General features: G+C 45.0%; 2 protein-coding genes across 2 annotated transcripts; one reads left to right on the forward strand and one right to left on the reverse strand.

Moving 5' to 3' along the window:
• Nucleotides 1-5,377: 5,377 nt before the first annotated feature.
• LOC121291124 (zinc finger protein 271-like) lies at nt 5,378-7,986 on the reverse strand. The gene has a single exon (XM_041212190.1). It carries the CDS (start codon nt 7,044-7,046, stop codon nt 6,315-6,317), a length of 732 nt encoding a protein of 243 aa, XP_041068124.1. The 5' UTR covers nt 7,047-7,986; the 3' UTR covers nt 5,378-6,314.
• A 582-nt stretch (nt 7,987-8,568) lies between these two features.
• Nucleotides 8,569-22,449, forward strand: LOC121291223 (zinc finger protein 664-like). The gene is made up of 2 exons (XM_041212305.1): nt 8,569-8,652; nt 21,955-22,449. The coding sequence occupies exons 1-2, from the start codon at nt 8,569-8,571 to the stop codon at nt 22,447-22,449; spliced, it is 579 nt and encodes a 192-aa protein (XP_041068239.1).
• Nucleotides 22,450-24,891: the final 2,442 nt, after the last annotated feature.

Genomic DNA, 24,891 nt, shown 5'->3' on the forward strand with positions numbered 1-24,891 from the left:
GCGGAGAAGAAAAGAGTTGACGTTTCGAGTCCTCATGACCCTTCGACAGAACTTGAGTTCGAGTCCAGGAAAGAGCTGAAATATAAGCTGGTTTAAGGTGTGTGTGTGGGGGGCGGAGAGATAGAGAGACAGAGAGGTGGGGAGGGGGGTGTGGTTGTAGGGACAAACAAACAGTGATAGAAGCAGATCATCAAAAGATGTCAACGACAATAGTACAATAGAACACATAGATGTTAAAGTTAAAGTTGGTGATATTATCTAAACGAATGTGCTAATTAAGAATGGATGGTAGGGCACTCAAGATATAGCTCTAGTGGGCTCTAGTGCTTACTGGAAGTAAGCATTCAGGTGCAGCAAGCAGTTAAGGCAAATGGTATGTTGGCCTTCATTGTGAGAGGACTTGAGTACAGGAGCAAGGATGTCTTACTGCAACTGTACAGGGCCTTGGTAAGACCACACTTGGAATATTGTGTGGAGTTTTGGTATTCTTACCTAAGAAAGTATATACTTGCCATGGAGGGAGTGCAGCGAAGGTTAACTGATTCCTGGGATGGCAGGATTATCGTATGAGGAGAGATTGGGCCAATTAGGCTTGTATTCACTAGAGTTTAGAAGAATGAGAGGGGATCTCAATGAAACACATAAAATTCTGACAGGGCTGGACAGACCGGATGCAGGGATGATGTTTCCTCTGGCTGGGGGTCTAGAACAAGGGGTCAGTGTCAGGATACGGGGTAGACTATTTAGGACTGAGATGAGGAGAAAATTCTTCACTCAGAGGGGGGTGAACCTGTGGAATTCTCTAGGCTGTGGAGGCCAAGTCACTAAATATTTTTAAGACGGAAATAGATTTCTAGACTCTAAAGGCATCAAGGGGAAAGAACAGGAGTATGGCATTGAGATAGAGGATCAGCCATGATCATATTATATAGCAGAGCGGCCTTGCAGAGCCGAATGACTGACTCCTGCTCCTATTTTCCATGTTTCTATGTTTGTCCCAAATCCGCAGGATGAGTTAATGGAGTCTTGATGTGTACAAAATTCCACCAGCTTTGAAGGCCTCAGCTGGAGTACCATCGGGGCCACAAGCTTTGTTGTTTTTCATCTGTTTGATTGCTCGTTGCAGCTCTCCCATCAATGGTGATTCACCCATGGATTCTACCACAGACACTGGGAGATAGACTGGAGGGTATCAGCTGCCACTGCAGATTCATAGTTGAGGAGTAGTTCAGAATGTTCTTTCCAGCGTTAACAGATGGCATTGTCATCCTTAAGAAAAGAAACACTATCCTGTGGACAAATGGGATCCTGTCACATATTATGATGATCAGCATGTTGTTGGATCTCTCGAGTTTTCTCTTCCCACCACTTGTCTTTATCTTTCAGATTTGACTTTGTGCACCTTGAGCTGTGGAATGTTGCTTTCCTGAGTTGTGACCATGGGTTGTTCTGCCAGGCAATGAAGGTTGATCGTTTTTGTTCCAAGAGGTCACATATTTGAGCGTCATGCTCATTGGGTCCTGACGATCACGAAACTCAAACCCAATGGTCTGGGTTTAGTACAGCTGACTTTATTTGATCCCACTGTTCCAAGAGTTGAGTTGGATGTGTGATGATTTTCCAGACTGGTCTTCCCAAGAGTTGGAAAGATAGGCCCCATGCAATTGCAAAGGCTTTGAATAATAGTGGAGAAGAGGATAGCAAGAAGGAGAGAACAGATTCTCTCCAAGATGATCAAAAAGATAGTGTAGAAGATAGTGGTGAGTCAAAAAGACTGATACTTTCTCACTGTCATGAAACTAGACAAGTGTAGTTCAATTGTTGTAGGTTAAAGCCTAAATCAGTGGCACTGGTGCAAATAGTGGGAATTTCTGGAGAGAAATCAGCATCAGACAGTGAAGCTTGTGAGAGATCCATTGCTTCTAATGCTTTTAGAGTGGGAGTAGATAGAGATGTGCAGGATTATAAAGGATTTATATTTAATGGGGAAGTCACTCCATTTTTGTCCAAGGAAGAACCTAAAAAGATTCTACAGGATACTGGTTCAGCTCGAAGGTTACTGGTAGGAAAAGATTTGGACTTTTCAAACATTTTTCTGAATAAAGATGTATTAGTAAGAGGTATTTTTTATTATTTGATGGGATGTGGGTGTCGCTAATTGCCCTTGAAATTTCTAGGCAATTTCAGAGGGCACTTAGGAATCAATCACATTGCTCTGGGTCTGGAGTCACAAGTAGGCCAGACCAGGTACGGGTGGCAGATTTCCTTGCTTAAAAGACATAAGTGAACCAGATGGCTTTTTACAGCAATAAATGATAGTTTCATGGCACCAATACTGAGACTAGATTTTAATTCCACCAGCTGTTTTGATGGATTTGAACCCACATCTCCAGAGCATTATTTAGGCCACTGGATTAATAGTCCAATGATATTAACATTATGCCTGCCCCTGTTACAACCTCAAAATTATTGGAATAAATTATTTTGTGAATTACGTGGAAGACTCAAAAAAATGAGAAAGACAATTAAAGGTTTAAAATGATGACAGAGTAATTGAAGGATTTTAAATTGTTCAAAACTCAGACCAGCCAAGAATATCAAACCTTTCTGCTTGAACAGAAAAACTATCCCAATGACATTCTTGGAACAGCCAAAAAGGATTTTGATCAAAGAAGAAGCCATTTTGAACTTTTTGGCCCAGATCTTCCGATCAGCATCAGAACCGTTCCAATTGATGCTGATCACCTAAAAGAGTAGAGACTCACCTGGAAGTGATTTTTCAGGTCAGATTTCCGATCCTGGCTGCTCCCTAGAGCCTCCATCATAGCCAGCCGGGCAAACCTCATCACAGCACAGGAGAGTCGAAGCCCCAACCCCCATGATGTGAGTGGAGCTGCAAATGTCCCTTAAGGGCAGCCAGCAGACTGCTTTGCATTTTAAACAGCTAAGTAACTTGATTCAAACTTCTGCACCAGTTGTCATGTATAATAGAGTTTTTCTATTTTTAAAAAAAACATTTAATGTTATTGTTCTATAATTCTAAGTTTAAAAGTTTAAAAGAATTAAAAAATCTAATTAATGTTATTTAATAATTCTAAGTGCAATCCACTGAAAAGTACTGATGTTTTCCCACTTGGCAGATGGCAGCATTTGGAACAGCAGCTGCAGCAGAGGAAAGAGGGGAGTGTCAGGAGAATAAGATGCCTGATTTGGAGGGTAGTGTTGATGACAGTGCAATGGTAAAGATAAATGTTCTGGTTTGTGAGGAGGCCTGTGATGCTATGGCTGCTGTGGTGGAGGGAGGGCACTCAGAACCTTCAGAACGTGACGAAGCTGTGGCTTTGGGAGCAGAAGCTCTGCCATCTCCACAGGCACACAGACAACAGCGGGCTCACGTTGGTGGTGAAGAAAAGAAAGACGATCTGAAGTTTCTTGAGCACTTATATCAGGAACAGGTTCAAAGTATTGAGAGTTTTAAGACCACTTCTAACTTACTTCAGCAAACTTTGACTGAATTTAAGATGGTTGTTAGCCAGAATCAATGAGATTCTTTAGCAGCAGAATGAGGTTCTAACCCAGAGACACATTTGTGGGAGATAAACTGTTCTTTGTGGGAGGTAAGCTGCCCTTTGGGAGAAGAAAATGTCCTTTGAGATCGTTAGAAGTAGGCATGAATGTGCATCAAAAGTGCATAAACTCATTGGAAGTGAGAGCTCAATGGAACTGTCAAAAACAATTGTCAAAAGTATCAAGATGAAATGTCAAAAGGAGATGTCAAGCTAAAAAGGCTTTTAAAACTTCTGCCTTTAAGTCTTTAAAGAAACTGTCTGGAGTGTTAAAAATTAATATCTGCTATTTCACTCTGTCTGTTGACAAGACTCAGGAGTTGACTGGATTAGTGCTGCCTGACAGATTTTACAACCATCAATTATGACAGTGGGGTGCCAGTTTGATTGACAGCTCCAAGTAGTTATGAACTCTTTAAAGCAGGACTATGAATTTCACTACTTGTTTTGTAGGGGTGAGTCAATTGAATGAATTGTTTGTTGTTATAGCGGATAATGTAATTGAAGGAATGTAAGTGTAGTAATTGAGTTTTTATGAATGAATGTTGTTTTGAAAAAATAAAATCTGTAACAAATTCTTGGAAGTTATTCTTATTTAATCTCAGCATAGGTCCTGAGGTCTGCCCATTGTTGGTACTGCAATGGATGGTGTAAGTGTAAAGGGCGATGGATGGTGGCATGTGTTGATTTAAGTTGGCACTAATTTGGCATAGGTTCTATAAAGGGCCATGGGGAGCAGGTATGGGGCATAGGTTGGCACGGAGGATGTAAAGAGCCATGGGGGTGTTTGGATGCATAAGTTAACATGGAAAGTATGAGGGGCTTTGGGTGGGGGACATGGGATAGCATAGAAGGTATGAGGGGCTATTGGGGGGTTGGGAGGTGGCACTGTAGAGAGGGGCACAGCAGAGAGGACAAGGATCTAGTGCTTGGAAATTGACTAAAGGTGTGAGGCGGGACTCATTCTGTGAGTATATGCCCCATGAGTTGATATCTGTCAGCGCTGCCCTATCACGTGATGCCCTGGTCTGTCCACCTCTCATGGTACCTCTCCTGGACTGTCCCAGTCTAGAGTGGTATTGTTCAGTGTGCAGTACACTAGAATGATTGTGACCATTCTCTCTCTCTGGGGAATACTGCGATCCACCTACAGGTGTAGCCAGTACCTGAAGCAGTTCTTCAGCATCCCACTAGCTTCTCTCTGTGAGCTGCCTCAGAGAAACACCGGCGTCAATAAACAACACCTCCTCCTCAGTGTGTACCACTTGGTTTCAGGAATTTGCATTCGCAAAATGAAACAAAATCAGGAATTCAGACACAAAGACAAAACTGACACGTCCAAGTTTAACTAGTTACCACTTTAAATCAAATCAAACTTTTAGCTGCCAGTTTACAGAGGGAAAAACATTCTGTACACAGCCTTGGAACTTAACCCCTCAGAAACTGAATCTAATAGAACAGAAATATTATAAGTTACTGTCAATCATGACTTAGCGCTCTCGTCTCTGAGTCAGGGGTTTGTGTGTTCAAGTCACACATTACAAGTGGCTTCATTTCAAAAAGTACTTAACTGGCTGTAAAGTGTTTCAGATGTCTTGAGTTTGTGAAAGGTGATATATAAATGCAAGTCTTTCTTTCTTTCTTAGGAAATGTTACGCTTACTGTGGACTGGAAATTATAAACCCATTGATGGAGAAAGCATACCAACCCACTGCCACATTGACCAATATATTGTGTACAAGACTCTTAATGTAGGCTCCGAATGTTTCATGGAATAAGAACACATCATGCTGACAAATCAGGTAACTTGGTTAAGTTTATAAACATGAATTTATTGTCTTATAAATCTATACAGAAGATTGATTAAACTGCAGACAAACAACAACGTTATGTTCAGCTTACACAAACTTTGAATCAACCAAACTAACAAAGCATTTGAAAATGACTCAAGATCTTTCTAAGAACACGAATTGAACCTTGGAAGAGTGTAACGTGAACATAGCACACCATTATTACATTGAGATATGATGGGCTGAGAGAACTCAGGTCTGTAGAGACTCACCCCCACTCCCTCACTATACTCAGGATAGTAGTCCTCGGACAGGATTGTACAAACATAACCCATGGTATTAGTTAAGCACCCATCACTTGAAGAAGATCTGTCTATAAACACACCTCCAACTAAAGCAGGGTCCAATTCTACCCCATACCCACTCCTGAGAGCTGTCTCACTTTACTAACACCCACACACACATCAGGTGAAACTCTCTCAGAATACGACAGACAGAAGTTTCTTTAAAATCCCTGGCCTTTAGTCTGGCTCCCAATTCCAATGGTCAGAAATGACATCAAACTTTAGTGACACAGGATGGAACTCGTTTCCATCATACAAACCCACTAATGGTTACAGAGATCCAGTGATCACATGGGTCCATGGACCAATCAGTTTCCATCCCAGATGAGTTGGACAGTGCTTTCTAATTCTCTGTCCTTTGGCCCTCCATTTACCACAATGCTTCTGTAGCCATCAATCTGGTTTAACCACTCCCTCATATCCACCTTCTTATTGAGGACATTGGAGGAAGGAGTGAAAGTCTTGTCACAAACATTGCACCTGAAAAGTTTCTCCCCTGTATGAATCCTCTGGTGTCCGAGGAGAGTCAAAGACATCATGAAAGTTTCAGCACAAACTTTACAATCGAAGGGTTAAGCCCATGTGGTTCTGATGAAGTAGGAAGCTTGAAGACCTCAAAATGATTTCTCACACACCTCACACCTGAATGGTTTCTCCCCTGTGTGGATCCTCTGGTGGATTAGGAGGCCTGATGACACTGAGAATGATTTCTCACACACCTCACACCTGAATGGCTTCTCCCCTGTGTGGATCCTCTGGTGGAGCAGGAGACCTGATGACACTGAGAACGATTTGTCACACACCTCACACTTGAATGGTTTCTCCCCGCTGTGGGTCCTCTTATGGCGCAGGAGGCTTGATGACACTGAGAATGATTTCTCACACACCTCACACTTGAATGGTTTCTCCCCTGTGTGAGTCCTCTTATGGCGCAAGAGGCCTGATGACACTGAGAATGATTTCTCACACACCTCGCATCTGAATGGTTTCTCCCCTGTGTGGATCCTCTGATGGAGCAAGAGTTTTGATGACAGTGAGAATGATTTGTTGCACGTCTTACACTTAAACGGTTTCTCCCCTGAGTGAATGTGCTGGTGTCTGTGGAGATCTGATGATGATGAAAACGATTTCTCACACACCTCACACATGAATGGTTTCTCCCCTGTGTGGACTGTCTGATGGAGCAGCAGTCTTGATAGATGCGAGAATGATTTGTCACACAACTCACATTTGAACGGTTTCTCTCCTGAGTGAATGTGTTGGTGTACGCGGAGAGTTGATAACGAGAATGATTTGTTGCATACCTCACACTTCTCCCCTGTATGAATGAGCTGGTGCTTTAACATGCCCGATGACTGTGCAAAGCTCTTATTACACACCTCACATTCAAAAGGTTTCTCCCCAGTGTGACTGCGTTGCTGATACTCGAATGTCGATGGATGTGCAAAAGCTTAATCACAGACGCCACACTTGAATGGTTTCTCTTCCATGTAGCTGTCCTTGTATTACTTGTGGGACAACAGATGAATCTTTTGTGTGAGGAGATCTTATGAGCCTGTGGAGCCGTCCAGTAGTTCATGAGGCTCGGTAAATGACTGAAGCTCTCACCACACTTGGAGCCCACTCATCCCAGTCTCACCCTGATCAATTGCTCACAACTGAACCTTCAGAAAGGTTGGTTCTGACAGAAGGTTCTACACCGCTGTCCAGTTTCCGATCTGATGATATATCAAAGCTCCCCTGACCCGACTGATTTCAAAATGATGGTTTCACTGCCCAACCTTCTCTGTGTTGAGAAATGCTGTGAAGGGACTGGATGTCTTCCCACAGTTGTGTACAGTTGTTCCTTGGGTGATAGTCAGGATCTATCTGCGGTGTCTATCCTCTCTGTATTCTCTCGTGTAGTACAGTGCAATCCTTCTGTAAAACAGGAAAAAGAAACAGGATTTTCTCCAACTCTCTCTCCTCCTTTGCTGATGGGGCTGACTCCTCAATTTTTTACTTATACTTTCATTGGATGTAAGCCAGCATTTATTGCCCAACCCTAATTGCCCTTGAGAAGGTATTGGTGAGCTGCCTTCTTGAACAGCTGTGTCCATTTGGTGTAGGTACACCCACAATGCTGTTAGGGAGAGAGTTCTGGGATTTTAACCCAGCGATAGTGAAGTATTATAGTCCCAAATCAGGATGCTGTGGATCTTGGAGGGGAACAGGCAGGTGGTTGTGTTCCCATGCATCTGCTGCCCTTGTCCTTCTGGGTGGTAGAGTTTGTGGATTTGGAAGGGGCTGTCAAAAGAGCCTTGGTAAGTTGCTGCAGTGCATCTTGTAGATGGTACACACTGCTGCCACTGTGTGTTGTGGTGGAAGGTTTCAGTTGGTGGACAGGGTGCCAATCAGCAGACAGCTTTGTCCTGGATGGAGTCGAGCTTCTTGAGCGTTGTGGGAGCTGCATTCATCCAGGCAAATGGAGAGTATTCCATCACACTCCTGACTTGTGCCTTGTAGATGGTGGACAGGCTTTAGGGAGTGAGGAGGTGAGTTACACACCGCAGTATTCCCAGTCTCTGATGTGCTCTTGTAGTCACAATATTTATATGACTGTTCCAGTTTACTTTCTGGTTAATGGTAACCCCTCGCCTGCCCCTGCCCACCTCCCTACCCCAGGATGTTGACAGTGGGGGATTTAGTGATGGTATTGCCATTGAATGTCATGGGGAAATGGTTGGATTCTCCCTTATTAGAGTTGGGGTCATCGCCTGGCACTTTTGTGGCATGAATGTTACTTGCCATTTAACAGCCCAAGCTTTAATGTTGTCCAGAAAATAGTGTATATGGGCATGGGCTGCTTCAATGTCAGAGGAGTCAAGAATGGTGCCTGAACATTGTGTAGTCATCAGCAAGTATCCACATTCTGACAACATAGGTTTGAAGTCGAAGTTGAAGACTCCCAGGGTAACTCCCTCTCAACTGTATACCACTGTGCCCCCACCTCTGGTGGGTCTGTCCTGCTGGTGGGACAGAACATATCCAGTGAGGGTGATGGTAGTATCTGGGACATTGTAAGGTTTAATTTAGTGAATATGACTATGTCAGGCTGTTGTAGCTGTAGGACAGCTCTCCCAATTTTGGCAGAAGCCCCCAGATGTTAGTGAGGAGGATTTTGCAGGATTGACAGGGCTGGGTGTGCTGTTGTCATTTCCGATGCTTAGGTTGATACCAAGTGCTCTCTCCAATTTCAAAGCTTTGTGGCTTTGTGGCGTTTTGATAGAACTGGCTTGCTCGTCCATCTCAGAGGACAGTTCAGAGTCAACTACATTGCTGTGGACCTGGAGTCACACGTAGGCCAGACCAGATAAGGGTGGCAGATTTCCTTCCCTAAAGGACATTAATGATCCAGATGGGTTATGATGACAATCGACAATGGTTTCCTGGTCACCATTACTGAGACTAGCTTTTAATTCCAGATTTATTAATTTAATTTAAATTCCACCAGCTGCTGCAGGGGGAGTTTGAACTCAGGTTCTCCCTGGGCCTCTGGATTACCAATCCAGGTACTATACACCACCTTCCAGTTAGAGACTGCTCCACAGTAAGTGCCAGTCTGCTATTCTCCTATTGGGAGAATCAGATACAGGTCCTTTCTTTTTCCTCAATTGACTGTCAGACGCCCTCTGTTTCCAGCAGGGACACTGAAGAGTGAACAGGAGCAATTTGTATAAATTCTGTTCGTTCACTCACCTACAGGAAGTGAAGCAGTTGTGGAAAAGGAAGGGAAGGGAATGGGCAGAGTGGGTGGGCTCTCTGAATGACGTCTCTCACAGCCAATCAGGAGCATGTTAAAAATCCTGTCCACGGTTAAAATGTCAATCATTTTGCTCAGCCAGTCATAGAAGAGGGGAGGGGGCCTTTTCTGATTTGACTATGCCTCCCAGTTCTGCGCGGGCGCAGTGGAGGAAAAAAAAATAAAAACAAAAAAACTGCGGATGCTGGAAATCCAAAACAAAAACAGAATTACCTGGAAAAACTCAGCAGGTCTGGCAGCATCGGCGGAGAAGAAAAGACACGCAACCACAAGGGACTCACATTTCCCTTGCTGCATGTGCCTGCGTAGTGAGGAGCAACATGGAATCAGGGGAGACCCAGCCCGGGCCTGATGGGAGTTGTAGTTCTTGCGTGCGCAGCGGCGGTTGGTGCCTAGCGTTCGAATTTGAGAAAGCGCGAGCGTGGGCGGTGCTGGAATTGGAGGTGTGCATTTGTAAATCCCAGCCCCGGGCGGCGGGAACCAGGATCGCAGCAGTTTAACCCCCTCTCCTTCACCCCCATCACCCCACTCCCTGAGTAACAGAATCACTCCCCAAGCACTGGTTCAATCTCTTCCCCCAGTGTCTTGTCTGTTCCTCTCTCTCATGCCCCTCTCCCCTGTGCCCCTCCTGTGTTTTGTATCCTTTCACAGGATGGGGGCTTAGCTGGCTGGACCAGCATTTATTGCCCAACCCTAATTGCCCTTGAGTAGGTGATGATGAGCTGCCTTCTTGAACTGCTGCAGTTCATGTGGTGTAGGTACACCCACAGTGCTGTTAGGAAGGAAGTTCCAGGATTTTGACCCAGTGACAGGGAAGGAACGGGATATATTTCCAAATCAGGATGGTGAGTGACTCGGAGGAAACTTCTAGGTTAATGTGTTCCATTCATCTGCTGCACTTGTCTAGATATTCGAGTTCGTGGATTTGGAAGGTGCTGTCTTGAGCAGCCTTGGTGAGTTACTACAATGTATTTGAAGATGGTACACAGGCTGCTACTGTGCAATGATGGTTGATGGAGTGACTGTTGAAGGTGCTGGATGGGGTACGAATCAAGCGGACTGCTTTCTCTTGGATGGTGTCGAGCTCCTTGCATTGTAGGAGCTGCACCCATCCAGACAAGTGGGGAGTATTCCATCACACTCCTGACTTGTGCATTGTAGATGGTGGACAGGCTTTGGGGAGTCAGGAGGTGGGTTTCTCATCGTAGGATTCCTAGTCTCTGACCTGCTCTTGTAGCCACAGTATTTATATGGCTAGTCCAGTTCAATTTCTGGTCAATGGTAACCCCAAGGATGTTAATAATGGGGGATTCAGCGATGATAATGCCATTGAATGTTATGGGGTGATGGTTAGATTCTCTCTTGTTGGAGATGGTCATTGCCTGGCACTTATGTAACATGAATGTTACTTTCCACTTGTCAGCCCAAGTCTGGATATCATCCAGGTCTTGCTGAATTTGGATATGGACTGCTTCAGTATCTGAGGAGTCGCAAATGGTGCTGAACATTGTGCAATCATGAACGAACATCCCCACTTATGACCTTAGGATGGAAGGAAAGTCATTGATGAAGCAGCTGAAGATGTTAGGCCTCAGACACTACCCTGAGGAACTCCTGCAGTGATGTCCTGGAACTGAGATGATTGATCTCCAACAATCACAACCGTCTTCCTTTGTGCTAGTTTTCTAAAACTCCAAGTTTTCCTCCTGATTCCCATTGACTCCAGTTTTGCCAGGACTCCTTGATATGAACAAGGAGCAGGAGTAGGCCATTCGGCCCCTCGAGGCTGCTCCGCCATTTAATAAAATCATGGCTGATATGATAGAACCCTTAAATCTGCATCTGGTCTATCCCTGGTAACCTATCACTCTCTTGCTTTCCTCCTGCACTCTTCATTGAACCATGTTTGATCCCCTGGCTTGAAGGTAATGGAAGAGTGGGGGATATACCGGGCTATGAGGTTTCAGATTGTGGTTGTATACAATTCTGATGTTGCTGATGGCCCACAGCGTCCCTCATGGACGCTCAATCTTGAGTTCCTAGATCTGCTTGAAATCTATGAAATTTAGCACGGTGGTGGTGCCCCACAACACGATAGCGGGTATCCTCAATATGAAGACGGGACTTCATCTCCACAAGGACTGTGCGCTGGTCGCTCCCGTCACCACTGTCATGGACAGATGCATCTGCCACAGGTAGACTGGTGAGGACGAGGTTAAGTAGGTTTTCCCTTCTTTTTGGTTCCCTCACCATCTGCCCCAGACTTAGCTTAGCAGCTACATCCTTTAGAACTCGGCCAGCTTATTCAGTTAAGTGCTACCAAACCACGATTGGTGATGGACATTGAAATCCACCACACCCAGAGGACATTCTTGCCACCGTCAGTGCTTCCTCCAAATGGTGTTCAACATAGAGGCGTACTGATTCATCAGCTGAGGGGGGGCATTTCCTTACTTGATAATCAACAGGAGGTTTCCTTGCCCCTGTTTGACCATGAGACTTCATAGGGTCTGGAACCAATGTTGAGGACTCCTGACTGTATACCACTGTGCCGCCACCTCTGCTGGGTCTGTCCTGTCAGTGGGAGGGATGGTGATGGTGGTGTCTGGGACATTGTAAGGTGTGATTCAGTGAGTGTGACTGTGTCAGGCTGTTGCTTGATGAACCTGTGAGACAGCTCTCCCAATTTTGGCACAAGCCGCCAGATGTTGGTAAGGAAGAATTTGCAGAAGTGACAGGGGTGGGTTTGCTGTTGTCATTTCCAGTGTCTACTTTGATGATGGGTGATCCTTCCTTTTCATAGACTTTGGAGCAGTTTTGTTAGAACTGAGTGGTTTGCTAGGCCTTTTCAGAGGGCACTTAAGAGTTAACCACATTGCTGTTGTTCTGGAGTCAAATGTAGGCCCAAAGAGGTAAAGACAGCAGTTTTCTGTGCCCCTCTCTCTCGTGCTACCCCCTCTCGTGCGTCCCCCTTGCTCGTGCGTCCCTCTCGCTCGTGCGTCCCACTTTTTCTTATGTCCCTCTCTCTCTCTCTCTCTTGTGTCCCGCTCCCTTGTGCATGTCCTGATCCCACCACTGCACATCATCACTGCCTTGGATGCTGTGGGTCTTCTTCTGAGCTGCTATCAAACACATCCGAGGCTACACATCTCACACTGATGTCAGTTTGAAAGCCTCTGAGGATGAAGCATTTTCCCACACTAGAAATCTGTCAGATGTTTGCCAGGGGGAACTGAGACAGAAATCAGATAAAGCTTTTGTGACATTTTCAAGCCTCCTGATACACCAGAGAATTCACACACAAGAAAAACTCCTCAGCTGTGAGGTGTGTGAGGCACACCACTGATTTCTCAAATCTCCTGAGACACCAGAGGATTCACGTATGAGGTGTATGACAAATCATTCATGCAGTCAGCAAATCTGCGTGTACACCAATGCATTCACACCGGGGAGAAACCATTCACATGCAAGGTGTTTGACAAATCATTCTTACAGTTAACAAACCTATGTGCACACCAAAACTGTCACACAGGGGAGAAACTGTTCGTGTGAGATGTGTGACAGGCCCTCACACTGTTATTAAAGCTCCTGATCCATCACTGGATCCACACTGGAGAAATCATTCATGTGTGAGGAGTACAACAAATCATTCTTGAATCAAATGGTGCTCTGCAGACACTGATGCTGGGGAGAAACCGTTCATGTGTGAGGTGTGTGACAAATCATTCATGTGGTCATTGGAGCTCTGTGGACACCAAAGCATTCATACGGGAGAAACCATTCACATGCAAGATGTGTAACAAATCATTTTTGCAGTCTCGGACCCTCCATGTGCACCAATGCATTCACACTGAAGTAACAGTTCAAGTGTAAGGTATATGACAAAGCCTTCAAGCTTTCAAAGCACTTGGTCCGTCAGATAGTCCACACAGGGGAGAAACCATTGAAGTGTGAGATGTGCAACAAATCATTCTTACAATCACCTAAACTCCTATTCCATCAGAGGATTCACACAAGTGAGTAACCGTTCAAGTGTGAGATTTGCAATCAAGCTTCCTTGATGACTTTGATGTGAGATATTGGTGTGAGTTCCGTAATAAAGCCTTCACACGTTGTTGGACCTCCTGGAATATCAGCAAACCCAAACAAAAACTACCTAGCCAAGTTCTAGCCAATCTATCATCAGAGTGTGAATCTCCACACAGTCTCACTGGAAAGGATGTTCAGTGGTATTGGGGCACAGAACGAGGAGCAGCTTTCACTCACATCAAACAACTAGTGATGTCAATGATGAAATCACCCTGCAGTGAGATGCCAGTGAAACAGGACTTGGAGCAACCCTCATGCAGCAAGGAAACCAGTTGTGTTTGTATACAGAGTGTTAACACAAACTGAATGATGCAATGCACAGGTTGAGAAAGGATACCTGGCTTTTGTCTTTGCTTATGAACATTTCAGATAGTAACTATTTGGAAGAGAGAAAGTGATGGTAGAGTTTGACCACAAGCCACTTCAAAGCATCTTTCTCACACTACTTCTGCTCCAAAGCATTTATTTTCCTTCATTTGGAAGTGAAGACCTGAATGCCTTAAAGATTATATGTGCAATGTGCGTTTGTAGGGACAAGAACATTGGAACAGACTAGAAACAACAAAAAGATGTTTTTGTTCAGTGTGATCATTTTCTTTAAGGACTATTTATGTGGAGTAAATCCCTCTGTAAACTGTGGCTTCCCAGATTAATGTGAACTCTGGAGTCACCATATGTAAATTAAGGTTTGAGGGCAGGATCCATTTAACACACCACATGGAATTGTTTAAAATTCAAATTGATCCAAATATGAACAACATGAGTTCCTTAAAGTAAAAACAGAAAATGTTGGAAAAACTCAGCAGATCTGGCAACATCATGAAGAGAGAAACAAAGTTAACGTTTTGAGTCCGTATGACTCTTCAGAGCTGAAGAAAGGTAGAAATGTGATGGACTTTATACTGTTTAAGAGAGGGTGGAGCAAAATAGAAGGTCAGGGATAGGTGGGAGCTCAGGAGAGATTTGACAAAGATGTCACGGACACAAGACAAAGAGAGTTAATTGTAGTTTAAAAGATTAAAGAAGGTGCCAATAGTGGCATAAAGGTTTTTATTTCAGATTTCAAGCATCTGCAGTATTTTACTTTATATGAGTTTCCTGAAGCTTGGAAAACTGACCGGTGAAACGGAGGTGACTTTGAGCAGCAGTTCAGGTAGGGATTTAAACTTGTGATAAAAGCAAAGAACTGCGGATGCTGTAAATCCAAAACAAAAACAAAAATACCTGGAAAAGCTCAGCAGGTCTGGCAGCATTGTCACGAGGAGTTGCAGATAGTGAAGAGAATTGTCAAAGGATACAACGGGATATAGATCGGTTAGAAACTTGGGCAGAGAAATGGCAGATGGAGTTAGTCCGGACAAATATGAGGTAATGCATTTTGGAAGGTCCAATATAGGTAGGAATTATACAGTAAATGGTAGAACACTTAAGTGCATCGACGGGCAGAAGGATCTGGGTGTACAGGTCCATAGGTCACTGAAAATGGCAACGCAGGTGGATAAGGTAGTCAGGAAGGCATATGGCATGCTTGCCTTCATCGGCAGGGTTATTGAGTATAGAAGCTGGGAAGTCATGCTGCAACTGTATAGAACTTTGGTTAGGCCATACTTGGAATATTGCGTGCAATTCTGGTTGCCACATCACCAGAGGGATATGGAGGTGTTGGAGAGGGTGCAGAGGAGGTTTACCAGGATGCTGCCTGGTCTGGAGGTTATTAGCTATGAGGAGAGGTTGGAGAAACTTGGATTGTTCTCACTAGAGCGATGGAGGTTGAGGGACGACTTGATAGAAATTTACCAAATTATGAGTGGCATGGACAGAGTAGATAGTCAGAAGCTTTTTCCCAGGATGGAAGAGTCAATTACTAGGGGACATAGATTTAAGGTGAGAGGAGAAAACTTTAGAGGAGATGTGCAGGGCAAGTTTTTTACGCAGAGGGTCGTGAGTGTCTGGAATTCACTGCCAGAGGAGGTGGTGGAAGCAGGTACGATAGTGGTGTTTAAGAGGCAGCTTTACAAATATATGAATAGGATGGGAATAGAGGGATACGGAAGTGCAAAATGTTTTAGTTTGACAGGCAATATGATTGGCGCAGGCTTGGAGGACCAAAGGTCCTGTTCCTGTGCTGTACTTTTCTTTGTTCGTTGATTGAGTTAATAACACAAGGTTAAGGAAGCCATTTTGAGACTAAAGCTCGTAGCTTCTTTGGCCATTTTTTATCCTGTATTATTGTCACTGCATTAAGATTAATTCAAAGCCTTGGATAAGCCTTGATTGAGTTATGTAATTAATAAGTTATGTTATCAACAACCTATCTAATCAATGATTTTTGATTAATGTATTTTTGATTTATCTATATAATAATCAAATAACAGGATTGATTCATTGATTTTGACTAATGTAAGTTGTAAACTCTCAATTTTGCAAATGCAAGCTATACTCCCTTTGTGCTGTACTATTCGGTGATCCTGTGTGATTCAAGGAAGGGTTCTCCGTTCCCATCCCTGGCTCTGTCACTTCCTTATGTTGGTCAGGAATAGGGACACTGTGCATAGGAAGAGCTGCAAGCTCCACTCACAGGAAAGACCAGTAACGCCCTACCTCAGCTAAATCTGCTGCTGAAACCCTCATCCATACCTTTTAGACTCTAGCCTCAACTATTCCAATGCTCTCCTGGCTGCTCACATCTTGCATTGTAAACTTGAACTCCTCCAAAACTCTGCTGTCCATGTCCTAACTGACACCAAGACCCATTCCTCAATCACCCTTGTGCTCGCTTATCTACATTGGCTCCTGGTCAAGCAACATCTCAAATTCTCATCCTCATTTTCAAATCCCTCCATGGTCTTGCCCCCTCCCTATCTCTGTAATCTCCTCCAGTCTCACAACTCTCTGAGATATTTGCAACCTTCTAATTTCTTGCTCTTGAGCATTCCCAATTTTAATCTCTCCACCATTGGTGGCCGTGCCTTCAGCTGCCTGGGTCCTAAGTTCTGGAATTCTCTCCCTAAACCTTTCTGTCTCTCTCTCTACCCCTCTTTCCTCCTGTAAGACACTCCTTAAAATCTACTTATTTAACCAATTTATCTTCTTTAACCAGCTGTGCTAATATTACCTTCTGTGCCTCAATGTCAAGGTTAACATTCTGGCAAAGCACTTTGGGTCATTGACCTATGTTTAAGGTGCTATATAAATGCAAATTGATGGTGTATGTTGTTGTGTAAAAAGTTAGAATGCAATCAGACATTCTTATTGACTGCCAGACTTGTCTGGAACTATCAGATTTTCCTCTTATTTTTGGATTTTGTAATGATTGTTTATCATTGTTTGCTGGGCCACTTCAGAGGGCAGTTCAGAATCAACCATGTTGTGTGGGACTGGAGTAACGTGTTGATCAGAACAAGCAACTGTAGCAGATTCCCTTCCCTGAAGGATAGTCTTTGAGTTTTAGGACAATTTGAAAGTTTTAATTTTGATCCTATTCCACAAATTCCAAAATTTATTAATAAAAACAAAAAAATAAAAACAAAAAAACTGCGGATGCTGGAAATCCAAAACAAAAACAGAATTACCTGGAAAAACTCAGCAGGTCTGGCAGCATCGGCGGAGAAGAAAAGAGTTGACGTTTCGAGTCCTCATGACCCTTCGACAGAACTTGCGTTCGAGTCCAAGAAAGAGTTGAAATATAAGCTGGTTTAAGGTGTGTGTGTGGGGGGCGGAGAGATAGAGAGACAAAGAGGTGGAGGGGGGTGGGGTATGGTTGTAGGGACAAACAAGCAGTGATAGAAGCAGATCATCAAAAGATGTCAACGACAATAGTACAATAGAACACATAGATGTTAAAGTTAAAGTTGGTGATATTATCTAAACGAATGTGCTAATTAAGAATGGATGGTAGGGCACTCAAGGTATAGCTCTAGTGGGGTTTTTTTTTATATAATGGAAATAGGTGGGAAAAGGAAAATCTTTATAATTTATTGGAAAAAAAAGGGAAGGGGGAAACAGAAAGGGGGTGGGGATGGGGGAGGGAGCTTACAACCTAAAGTTGTTGAATTCAATATTCAGTCCGGAAGGCTGTAAAGTCCCTAGTCGGAAGATGAGGTGTCCCGGAGGGAGCGATCCCTACGGAATGCCGATAAGTCACTGACCTCATCTCCTCTGGGGATCTCCCTCCCACAGCTTCCAACCTGATAGTCTCCCAACCTTGGACGGCCCGCTTCTATCTCCTACCCAAAATCCACAAACAGAACTGCCCCGGTAGACCGATCGTCTCAGCTTGTTCCTGCCCCACAGAGCTCATTTCTCGTTATCTTGACTCCCTTCTCTCTCCCCTTGTCCAGTCCCTTCCCACCTACATCCGTGATTCCTCTGACACCTTACGTCACATCAACAATTTCCAGTTCCCTGGCCCCAACCGCTTCCTCTTCACCATGGACGTCCAATCCCTCTACACCTCCATCCCCCACCAGGATGGTCTGAGGGCCCTTAGCTTCTTCCTCGAACAGAGGCCCGAACAATCCCCATCCACCACTACTCTCCTCCGTCTGGCTGAACTTGTTCTCACACTGAACAATTTCTCCTTCAACTCCTCTCACTTCCTCCAAATAAAAGGTGTGGCTATGGGTACCCGCATGGGCCCCAGCTATGCCTGTCTCTTTATGGGGTATGTGGAACATTCCTTGTTGCAGTCCTACTCCGGCCCCCTTCCACAACTCTTTCTCTGGTACATCGATGATTACTTCGGTGCCGCTTCATGCTCTCGTCAGGACTTGGAAAAATTTATTAATTTTGCTTCCAATCTCCACCCCTCCATCATTTTCACGTGGTCCATCTCTGACACTTCCCTTCCCTTCCTTGACCTCTCTGTCTCAATCTCTGGTGATAGACTGTCCACCAATATCCATTACAAACCCACCGACTCCCACAGCTATCTCGACTACAGCTCCTCACACCCCGCTTCCTGTAAGGACTCCATCCCATTCTCTCAGTTCTTTCGCCTCCGTCACATCTGTTCCGATGATGCTACATTCAAAAACAGTTCCTCTGACATGTCCTCCTTCTTCCTTAACCGAGGTTTTCCACCCACGGTCGTTGACAGGGCCCTCAACCGTGTCCGGCCCATCTCCCGCGCATCCGCCCTCACGCCTTCTCCTCCCTCCCAGAAACATGATAGGGTCCCCCTTGTCCTCACTTATCACCCCACCAGCCTCCGCATTCAAAGGATCATCCTCCGCCATTTCCGCCAACTCCAGCATGATGCCACCACCAAACACATCTTCCCTTCACCCCCCTTATCGGCATTCCATAGGGATCGCTCCCTCCGGGACACCCTGGTCCACTCCTCCATCACCCCCTACTCCTCAACCCCCTCCTATGGCACCACCCCATGCCCACGCAAAAGATGCAACACCTGCCCCTTCACTTCCTCTCTCCTCACCGTCCAAGGACCCAAACACTCCTTTCAAGTGAAGCAGCATTTCACTTGCATTTCCCCCAACTTAGTCTACTGCATTCGTTGCTCCCAATGTGGTCTCCTCTACATTGGAGAGACCAAACGTAAACTGGGCGACCGCTTTGCAGAACACCTGCGGCCTGTCCGCAAGAATGACCCAAACCTCCCTGTCGCTTGTCATTTCAACACTCCACCCTGCTCTCTTGCCCACATGTCTGTCCTTGGCTTGCTGCATTGTTCCAGTGAAGCCCAACGCAAACTGGAGGAACAACACCTCATCTTCCGACTAGGGACTTTACAGCCTTCCGGACTGAATATTGAATTCAACAACTTTAGGTCGTAAGCTCCCTCCCCCATCCCCACCCCCTTTCTGTTTCCCCCTTCCCTTTTTTTTCCCAATAAATTATAAAGATTTTCCTTTTCCCACCTATTTCCATTATATAAAAAAAAAACCCCACTAGGCTATACCTTGAGTGCCCTACCATCCATTCTTAATTAGCACATTCGTTTAGATAATATCACCAACTTTAATTTTAACACCTATGTGTTCTATTGTACTATTGTCGTTGACATCTTTTGATGATCTGCTTCTATCACTGCTTGTTTGTCCCTACAACCACACCCCCCCCGCTCCACCTCTTTGTCTCTCTATCTCTCCGCCCCCCACACACACACCTTAAACCAGCTTATATTTCAACTCTTTCTTGTACTCGAACGCAAGTTCTGTCGAAGGGTCATGAGGACTCGAAACGTCAACTCTTTTCTTCTCCACCGATGCTGCCAGACCTGCTGAGTTTTTCCAGGTAATTCTGTTTTTGTTCTCCAAAATTTATTAAATTCAGTTTCACAGCCTGGAGTAGTTGAGGTGAATAGCAAAGATTCCTTTAAAGGAAAACTAGATAAGCACATGAGTGAGAAAGGAACAGGAGGATATGCTGATAAGGTGAGATGAAGAGGGGTGAGAGAAAGGTCGTGTGAAGCATGAACACTGCATGGGCTAACTGGGCCAAATGGCCTGTTTCTGTACTGTAATTCTCTATATGTAACTTTCCGTGGTTGGATTCGAACTCTCAGTCTCTGGATTGTTAATCCAGCACCATAGCAATTCGGCTGTCATACCTGGAGTCACATTTATTGAAATGTTTTTTAATGCCTTCTTTAAAGATTTTAGCTGAAGGCCTTGGCCTTTCCCAAAAGCCTGGGCTTGGACTTGATAGTTTTGCCCAGTGCAGTTGCTGATAGCTGAATTTGGGATGTGCAGTCTGAGCGCGTGCAGTGTATCTAATTTCCCAGGATAAACCAGAACCCTTCAATCAGCTACACTGAAGCAACATTTTCTATAACTTCTGGCACTTCCTGCCCAATGTGTTTTCTTCAAATAATTTTGGAAAATAAGGGGTGAAATTTCATGGGCTAGGATCTTTGCTTGCCGATGTGTAAAATGACATGGGATGACATCGGACAGAACTCCCAATGTCACCCCGCGTCATTTCAATTTTCAGGTAGGTGGGGGCACAGCCGAATCAGCTGTGGCGCTCGCTGACCTGTCAACGGCCTATTGAGGGCATTGACAAAGTCATTAACCTCATTAACGGACCTGCCTGTCCAACTTTAGGGTTATCGGGCAGGTCGGGAGCCCTGGTGGGCTTCAGAAAAAGCATGAAACCTCATCCATGGGCTGGATGAGGTTTCATGAGGGTTTTAAAAAATTTAATAAATGTATGATTTAAAGTGATGGACACGTCCCAACTCAGGTGACAGTGTCACATGAAGGGACATGTCAGGGAAATTTTGTTTTTGCACCTTTACCATTTTTAAATTTGGCGCTGATCTCCCTAAGGCAGCACTTAGCCCCAGAATCCCCCCCCCACCCCCCCACAGAGGGAGCGCATAGCGCTTCTTGGTAGACATCCCACTGGGTGGGCCTTAATTGGCCCGCCCACATAAAATGGCGGCACGCCCCCAATTGGGGGCGCTGATTGGAGGCGCGCCTGCCCACGCCCACTCCTGCACTTCCTCCCCAACGGGGGGAAAGTTCTTCCCATGATCTCCATTGAATTCATATTTCTCCGTGTTTTTTGTATTAAACACACACTCTAAGAGTAAAACTGATCTTTGGCAGTACGACTCAAGCACAGAGTGAATTGAGAGCCCGTTTTACACTCCGCCTGACTGTCTTTTCCATTGCCCTCACAGTGCCTGGGAAGATGGGGTCTGGGCAGAGGAAAGAAAGTAGCCACATTGTCTGCTGCTGGTCACTATCCAGTGTCCCTGCTGGAAACAGAGGGTGTGTGACAGTCAAGTGAGGAAAAAGAAAGGACTTGCATCTGATCTCCCACACAGGTGAATAGCAGACCGGCACTTACTGTGGAACAGTTTCTAACTGAGGAGTCAGCCCCTTTAGCAAAGGAGAAGAGGGAGTTGGAGGAAATCATGTTTCCTTTTCCTGTTTTACATAAAGATTGCACTGTACTACACCAGAGAATACAAAGAGGATAGACACCACAGATAGATCCTGACCATCACCCAAGGAACAACTGCACAACTGTGAGAAAACATCCAGTCCCTTCACAGCATTGCTCAACACAGGGAACATTGGGCAGTGAAACCATCATCTGGAAATCGGTCGGGTCAGGGGAGCTTTGACATCTTGTCAGATCTGAAACTGGTCAGTGGTGTAGAACCTTCCATCAGAACCAATCTTTCCAAAGATTCAGCTGTGGAAGATTGAGGGTGAGGCTGGGAAGAAATGTAAGTGGGCTCCAAGTGGTGAAAGATTCAATCATTCATTGAGCCTCATGAACCACCGACTCATTCCTGCAGGTGAGAGGCTGTTCAAATGTAAGGTGTGTGAGGAGGTCTCCATAGGCTCATGATCTCCAGACACTGTGAAAATCACTGTTAACACAAGATCAGCCACATCGAAGAGAAACCATTCAAGTGTGAGACGTGCGACAAACCTTTCTTGTGTTCATCTTACTTCCAGATACACCAACGCATTCACGCAGAGCAGAAACAGATCAAGTGTGAGGTGTGCGATAAAGCTTCTGTGACACCTTTGACTCTCCTGAGACACCAGAGGATTCACAGGGGGGAGAAACCTTTCAGCTGTGATGTTTGTGAGGTGTCTTTCATCCAATCCTCCGATCTCCTGACACACCAGAGAATTCACACAGGGGAGAAACCCTTCAAGTGTAATGTGTGTGACCAAGCCTTCACACAGTCATCAGGACTTGTGAAACACCGACGCATTCACACAGGGGAGAAACCGTTTATATGCGATGTATGCAACAAATCATTCTCAGATTCATCGATCCTCTGTGTGCACCAACGCATCCACATGGGGAGCAACAGTTCAAGTGTGAGGTGTGTAGTAAGAGTTTTGCACAATTATCGGGCCTGGTGAAACATCAGGAGAAACCATTCATGTGTGAAATGTGCAACAAATCATTCTCGCGGTCATCGAAACTTCGTGCACACCGCCGCATTCACACAAGAGAGAAGCCATTCAAGTGTGAAGCGTGTGACAAGTTATTCTCTCATCTCACTTTCGTGTACACCAACGCCTTCACACAGAGGAGAAAGCATTTACATGTGAGGTGTGCAATAAGGGCTTTCCACAGTTATTGGGCCTATTGCATCACCATCATATTCACACTGGGCCAAAGCCATTCCAAAGAGGTGTGCTTTACACAGTCAGTGATGCTCATGAAACACTGACATACCCACACTGAGGACAAGCTGTTTATGTGTGAGCTGTGTGACAAAGCCTTCACAAGCTCAGCATCCTGCCTGACACACAGGAGGATGTGGGAGAAACCCTTCACTTTTCAGGTGTGCCTGACCCTTCACACAGTCAGCAACAGGCATAAAGCACTGATGCATCCACATGGAGAAGAAGCCAGTCAAAAGTAAATGTGTAATGAGGGCTTTGTATAATCATCAGGACTGGTGTTTCGCCAGCTCATTCACACAGGGAAAAAAACATTCAAGTGTGAGGTGTGTGACAAAGCCTTCACAAAGTCACAAAAATCAGAAGATCCACCCATGGGAGAAACCCTTCAGGTGTGAGCAGTGTGACAAGGTTTTCACACAGTCAGTGTATACCCTGGTCCACCACAGGGGACAAACCCTATCAATGTGAGTCCCATAATCAAGCCTTCACACAGTTGTTGGACCTCCTGGGACATCAGTGAACCCACATGGGAGACAAACCCTTCAAGTGTGACGTCAGGCAGGGTTATTTCACCTACTCCTCTCTCACCATACAGCAAAGTCTCCACGCAGACTTAGAGCTGGAGTCACCTGCTTCCGTAACACTGAGAATTGTCTGTGTTGTTTACCCTTCAGTGCTCACACAGGGGAGCTGTCATTCCAAAGTTCTCTCTATCTCAGCAGTGTCTGCCTCGAACCTCTCCCACTATCAATAAGGTCATTTCAATAAGGTCAATTCAACCTTTGACCAGATCGCCAAACATCACCAAAAGAAGACATAATAATGCGTAGAATCCCCTCTATAAACTTGGCATCCTTTCAGTGCAGCATCAGGTACAAGTCACTCACTGACTCTCACTCTGATTAAGAAGGCAATCAAATACTCAGTGGTTAGAAAGGCTTCAACTTCTCATCTACCAGCACAAGCTGCCGGGGGAAGAGCCATTCGTGGGGTAGTAATGGAGGGACTTCAATTAGCCTTAGGATCTCTGGTCTATGGAGGGGGAAAATCAGCCAGGAATCCCGTTCCTCATCAGTGACCCCAGCTGGGAAGTCAGGGGGAGGGCAAGATGTGTCCCAGCTGTGACAGTCTCATTGTCTCCCAACATTCACTGCCTGGGTCTACACATGCTGAATGGCTACTCAAACAGAGCACTAGAGGCCAATCAATGTCCACAGTCTGTACTCCAGGTCAGTACCTTGAGGATTGGACGGAATGTGAGAGGACAACAGCTTGTATTTATAGAGCACTTTAATATAGTCAAACATAGAACTTTGGAACGACAGCTACCCTGTGTGAGCACTGAAGTGTAAACAACACAGACAATTCTCGGTGTAGTGGAAGCAGGTGACCCCAGCTCTAAGTCTGTGTGGAGAGGTTGGTGTATGGTGAGAGAGGAGTAGGTGAAGCAACCCTGTCTGACGTCACACTTGAAGGGTTTGTCTCCCGTGTGGGTTCACTGATGTCCCAGGAGGTCCAACAACTGACATAATCAGAGAAAAATTAACACTGAGACATAGAAGGAAATATTAGAATGGGATGACCAAAAATATGGTCAAAGAGATAGGATTTAAGGAGGATTCTAAAGGAGGGGAGAGAGATAAAGATGCAGAAAGGTTTAATGAGGGAATTCTCAATATCTCGTAATACCTGAAGAGCATCTGTTACAAGCTCTGTTAACACAAAGGCAGCTACAATGAAGAGAAGCCCTTCAAGTGTGAGATTTGTGTTAAAGCTTTCATGGTGTCTTCAAGCCTCCTGAGATATCAGAGGAATCACACAGGGGAGGAACCTTTCAGGCGTGAGGAGTGTGACTGAGTCTTCACATCTAGTACCACTTCCCAGCATTCTCCCCATAGCACATTCTTCCTTTTCAGAAAACACAATTCCTTCTTGAATTCCTCAATTGAACCTGCCACCACCACAATCTCAGACAGTGCATTGCAGATCCTAACTACTTGCTTTGTGAAAAGATTTTCATTTCTCTATTGCTTCTTTTGCCACTGATCATAAATCTCTTCTCCGTGGTTCTTGATCCTTCCACCAAAGGGAACAGTTTCTCCCTATCTTTTCTGTCCAGACCCCTCATGATTTTGAATACCTCTATCAAACCTCTCAATCTTCTCTTCTCCA

The sequence above is a fragment of the Carcharodon carcharias genome, chromosome 19, assembly GCF_017639515.1.
Source record: "Carcharodon carcharias isolate sCarCar2 chromosome 19, sCarCar2.pri, whole genome shotgun sequence".
Classification (NCBI taxonomy): domain Eukaryota; kingdom Metazoa; phylum Chordata; class Chondrichthyes; order Lamniformes; family Lamnidae; genus Carcharodon; species Carcharodon carcharias.